Source organism: Lupinus angustifolius, unplaced genomic scaffold, assembly GCF_001865875.1.
Source record: "Lupinus angustifolius cultivar Tanjil unplaced genomic scaffold, LupAngTanjil_v1.0 Scaffold_495, whole genome shotgun sequence".
Lineage (NCBI taxonomy): Eukaryota > Viridiplantae > Streptophyta > Magnoliopsida > Fabales > Fabaceae > Lupinus > Lupinus angustifolius.
Window position 1 is genome coordinate 78,927 of NW_017727864.1, and position 5,888 is coordinate 84,814.

At 34.4% G+C, this 5,888-nt stretch overlaps 1 protein-coding gene across 2 annotated transcripts; it reads right to left on the reverse strand.

The window, feature by feature from the left end:
* Window positions 1-684: 684 nt before the first annotated feature.
* LOC109341534 (ribonuclease P protein subunit p25-like protein) lies at window positions 685-4,654 on the reverse strand. Of its 2 annotated transcripts, XM_019579470.1 has the most exons (10): window positions 4,532-4,654; window positions 4,295-4,417; window positions 3,396-3,476; window positions 3,213-3,301; window positions 3,024-3,098; window positions 2,141-2,202; window positions 1,975-2,034; window positions 1,480-1,650; window positions 1,122-1,254; window positions 685-888 (listed from the first exon to the last, which is right to left on the reverse strand). In XM_019579470.1, exons 2-9 carry the CDS (start codon window positions 4,415-4,417, stop codon window positions 1,160-1,162), a joined length of 756 nt encoding a protein of 251 aa, XP_019435015.1. In that variant the 5' UTR covers window positions 4,532-4,654; the 3' UTR covers window positions 685-888; window positions 1,122-1,159. The 2 variants fall into 2 exon arrangements, with proteins under 2 accessions (XP_019435015.1, XP_019435014.1); XM_019579469.1 differs by having other exon boundaries at window positions 876-1,254.
* Window positions 4,655-5,888: the final 1,234 nt, after the last annotated feature.

Below are 5,888 nucleotides of genomic sequence, written 5' to 3' on the forward strand. Positions count from 1 at the left end.
AGTACTAAAAAATTGACAGAAATAATTGTTTTTATAAAGCAAAAAAAACGATAATGTTTTCACTATTTCCAGTACAAATCATTGAAACTATATAACCACACAAAAATAATGAGGATACTAGTGATTGTCAATGGAAGATTGTTTTGTGAAATCTCTTAAAATGAAGTAATGTCTTATAATTCTAAAACCTAAAAGCAGTTTTCAAGATTTTAGCTTATTCGCCTATGACCATCAACCCTTAACTTACTTTTCATTGTTTAACTGACTTGTTGACTTTGAAGTCAATTTTTCAATCAGTTTTGCTAAAGATAGTCTTAATTATCTTTTAACTATATAGGCCAAAATAGTGGAGTATAAATTGCTGGTGGATTGTACTGCATTAGATTTTTTTTTATCATGCAATCCACTCTGATCAGAATCCTTTTTCAGTTTCTTGTTACAATTTTTTTGACACATTTATCAAAATCAAACATCTAAATCATCAATATGCCAAATATAAACCACTTAATAGAATTTTGGAGGATAAATATACACAATCTTACACTCACAAATAAAGAAGTGGTTATTTCCAAGATTTGATTCATAACATCTAAGCAACATCCCACCTTATGCCAAACTCACTCAAATTATATATAATTAATAATATGCTGCAATATCGTAGAATTGTCCGGATATATTAAATAGTATCCAATATAATTGTCCGGGTATATTAAATCACTCACTACCCTGAGATTCATATTATTAAACTAAAGAAACAAGACATCAATTAAACACACAAAAAGGTGATTCAGTGCACAAGGCTCACACCTAGTGACATTTGGGGAGGATAGATGTATGCATGCTTACCCTCTCAAGTGAGGAAGTTGTTTCCGGGATTTGAACACAAACCTAGGAAATAAAAATTAAAGAATAAGATTCAGGGCCAAAACAGAAGTATAACTGTTCAGGCATCTAAAACCTAAGTTCTAAAACATGAACAAAGCTGCCTTATGTAGGCAGAAGTCACGAACTAAGTCTACACCAACTGTAAGAAGAAAATGCCCTACAGTTCTTCGGGGTCCAGGGGAGGGGGAATTGAAGACATAAAGCAAATTGAAAACATAAAACTTGGACAAGGCCACCTTCAAGGCATTCTTTCACTCAAGTCATGGCACTGCACTCAAGCCCACTGGTTACTTGCTTCAGCCTGGATCGGTCCATTGGGTCTAAATCCCCGGCCCCTTCCACGATATCCACCCCGACCACGGCCACGACCTACAACAAATTTGAGCAATATATTAAAGTTTAGAAATAACTTGTTGTTTTGTCACATATCCCTCTCTCCCGAATACTTATTAAACAACATGAACACACAAGTCACAACCAGCTTAACCACTTCCAGAGTATCAAAAGGAAAAAGATGATAGGTCAATACTGGAAGCCAGCACAAACATGCATCTACCACAGTTTAATTAAAAGGAAATGGTAGGGATTATGTACCACGGCCATGAGGTACATCTTGGTTGTATCCTCCATCATGCTGGATGTCATTCTGGGGCCCATTGTACCCTCCTCTTCCACGACCACGGAAGCCGCGTCCTCTTCCTCTACCCCTACCCCTATTGCGATCCCAACCTCCATCCTCATAATCAGCTGAGATAAAACCATTACCTGAAAGAAAATATAACAGGTATTGGCTATACAAAATAAGTAAAAAACATCATATTCTGGCGATGTATATTCCTCAGGGTTCAGACATCTTACTAACACACTCCCTCCATCCCATAAAGATTGTAAAGATTTGTATTAGATTTAATTCTTTAGTACATATTGTTACCATGTTCATGGGATACGGAAGCTAATATAATATAATGGCCAAGCCTAAGTTAAAGGACTGTGTCAACTACAGTAGATTTCATATCCCAGAGATGACAAACGTCAGATAAACATAATGTTTTATAGGAATGAAAACATGCAAACAAACACAACAAATACCTCTGGCCCTTCCCCTGCTTCGGCCACCATGACCACGACCACGACCATTAGGTGAAACCTCTGCAGAACACACAAGTTAAAACAAATATAAAATATCCAGAGACAGGAGAAGGATCATCAATTGATATATATATATATATATATATATATATATATATATACATACCTCCTTCATAATCAAAATCTGTAGAAGGCTTCACCTGATCAGCTGGTAATGGAGGCTGATACCTAAAAGTGCAAATAAATAAATACAGGTGTGCAACAAATCTACAAAGGCCGTAATAATAATATAATTTGCTTTTCCATTGATATCTATAACCTTGAAACCAGCAACAGGTGCATAAAACTAGTAAAAACAGTTTGTTTTAGTTATCAACTAAGCAAAAGTTTACTTCGGCTCTCTATTTGAGTTTATCTTTATACAATTACCGTGCCGAATGGCGACCATATAACTTTCTACAAATTTCATGTGATTATCTCATTCGATATAATATTCCACACACATACTTTCTATAAAAGAAGTTTTACTGAGGGAACTGAAGATCAAGAAGAATTGAATAACCCATTTCGCTATCAGTGTATTTATATCATTCAATCTATTGCTGTTCTTTTTTCTTAATGTTTTCAGTTATAGAACTTTAATAAGATCAATTGAGTATTGAAATTATCATTTGGATGCATCCAAACATACCCCTTGATAAAATTTCTAGAACAATGGGGCACTGGTTCAATATATCCTCCCATTAGACAAACCTAGACCAACAACATTACTAACTTCAAAGGATTCTATGTTTATGCTTATCTATTATAATAGGTAGTTTAAATACACAAAGCATAAGACAATTTATTTCAAAACAATTAAAACATTACTCTGAAGATTCATTTTAAAAGCTGGTACCTTTTTGCATGTCCATGCAACAAAACTAGGTACCACCATATCAATGAACTTCCAAGAAATTATTTTTGCATATACACATCATATCGCCATTTGTGAGACAACGCGTTAACGTTTTTTGTGATGACATCCAAAAGAAAGAAAACGAACTTACCCCACAGATGATGTATTTAGTTCGTTCTTAGAAAGTGTTATTGTTATCATTGACACATGCCTCGTTGTCTCCAAACTGCAAGAAGGACAAGGAAAAGAAACATGATGATTAGACACCAGTTACCATCATATTGGAGTGTTGCACACTTTGACCATTCAGGTTTACAATATTATTCGAAAATGTTCTTACGGAAGCAGGCCTTCCTCTAGAGGCTCCCAAGTATCAGTAATGTCAGTGGATCCAATCGCTGTATTTTGGTGGAGACCCACAATTCTTCTCTGCAATACCCAAAAATAGACAAAAATAAAAAACTTCACCCAAATGAAAGTAAGATTAAGCAGTCATCTCGGCTGAATAAAATATCAAAAGAACCTTGATTAACTCCACAATTGTTACAGTTTTGTTGATAGCTCTCCCCATTGCTTTGAGAACAATTTCATTTGAACCTTTTTCCTGTGAAGAAAAAAGTAAGATATAGCAGGGTTTACAAATTAGCAGAGGAAACAGAGTTAATCTACATCTTAATTCAGATTCAGGAAAAATGACTAAAACTTTCCACTGCCACACTTTTACCAATGCCCTAAGTGAAAACTAGGGGCAAAAGGAAACAATAAAAAGCATAAGCATAATTATCACAATGCACACGGTAAATGAGGAAGAATGATCAATAAACTTTAAAATGACAATCGGTGACTAACTGTAATCTCTACTGATTATAAATATGTTGTTCATTTTGACGTCGAATAATAGCATAGACTTGGACCAATTGTTAATTTTCCATGACCTAAAAAAAGAGCTGCTCAGTGGCTCCCACCTGTGAGGAAGTCTTGGAGGGTAAATGTACACCATCTCCCGCAAGTTGAGGGGCTACTGCATGCTCTAAATTAAGATTTCCAAAACCTAGCATTCTAATTATTCAAACAAAAATTTACCATATACATTTATCTATTCATTTATTAGTTACCTTAGATGATGAGCATCCAATCAATTCTTAGGTTGCTGCTTAATGACCCCAAGGTCACGGGTTCAAATCATAAAATGAGTCTATCCTCGCCAAACCCCACCGAGTGGAAGTCTCATTTACTAGTCCTATATCATTCACTAGTTACCTTCCCCAACCCTATTTTACCTAATATTTCCACATAACCCGAAATTCGAGAACATAAAGCCAAAACCTAAAATGAGTAATGTTCAGAGTAGTTTCAGCACATAAATAAATAATTAAGAGCGCAATAAAAGGCACATAAATAAAAATAAATTAAAAAAAGTACCTGAAGCAAGGTCAAGGCATAAGTAATGTAGTTACGCATCCTTCCCTGACTAGTAATACGGATCTCGTTTTCATCGATTGGTGCTTCAGCTCTTGGCTTCTCCACTTTCTGGTACCGATCCATCTAAACCAAACAAAACAAATAAACACACACTTCACTTCACACACACAACATCGTATCATATATGTAATTAACATGAATATTAAGTACAAGTGATTGGATCTAGGACTCACTTACCTCGATTCTTAAGGATAGAGTTCCTTACTTCTGGTCCCAAACACTAATAAGAGCGAATGAGCCCTCTTCTACGGCTTGTGTGTTTTCTATTACGCACTAACCTATCAATTACTGCTGTTTCAATTATATACCCCAAATACTCTCTTTAAATACCCGAACCAAGTTTTTTTTATAGTCCAGTTAGCTGATACCCAAAGCTACCTTCGGGCCTGGGCTGGGCCCAATTATATTGATTATAGATATGGTTGTGTTGGTGTGCATTTTTTAGTTTAGATTTACTTAAGACCCAAAGAATGGAATTAGAATACTGTTATAACAAGACAAGTGTGTAAGTGTTCTAGGTATTCTTATTGAAATAAAAATAAATTTTTAATGTAAGATTCTTTTTTCTTAAAAATAGTCATTGCACAGTACCATTCTTATCCTTATTTTTCTAAGAATGATATTTATCATTGTGAAGAAATTAAATGATATTCTTAGTTTATGAGATATATACTAAAATTATAACATAATGTGTGGGAGCCATATAAAAATGAAAATGAAATTCTCCAATCAAAATACACATGGACACCTTAATTGTAAGATAATGAAAAATGTTAACTACATTAAGAAAGTTCCTTACTTCTTAGATGCACAACCCACCTATGATGTTATCATTGTTATGGTCGGGGAGAAGGAAGCCATTTAGGTAAAACTTATCTTTTACTGCATACAAAATCAATGGGTAATGTTAATGAAACTTAGTTAGATGACTTGTCGTTTGGGCCGCCGCTCTAAATAGGTACAATAGAACCCTATATAACATGGATTTCCTTACCCATCTAGTTATTTTTTGTACTAAAATGTCATTTTCTTGTCATTATTAGACAAAAAATTAATTTCTTTTAGGGTTTGTGGTTGTCCCTCTTAGCAAGTGTTGTTCTCAGGAATCGATATCTTGAGTTTTTTGTACTAATAAGGGTATCTCCTCACCATTTTTTGGCAAGGAACTAATCCATTTCTAGATTTGTGACTGGCCCTCTCAGCAAATGTCGCTCACAAGAATCGAATCTTTAACATTTTGATTCCTAAAGATTTAATATGATCTTAAACTACTAAATCAACACCTTATTAATCTCATCCGGTAACTTTAATCAAACAAAAGACAACAAATGGGGCAATGAAAGTTACATAGGAGTGACGTCATCCAAGGGGACAATGAAAGTTTGATAGGAGTAACATAGTTGGTTGACAGCTTGTTTCGAATTAGAGGTCAATATGATCTGACCGTGAATACTTTATTTTATAATTATTCTTTTATTTAATTATTAGGAGTCTAGTACTAATATAAATAGATATTAATGTTATATTTTTGTAT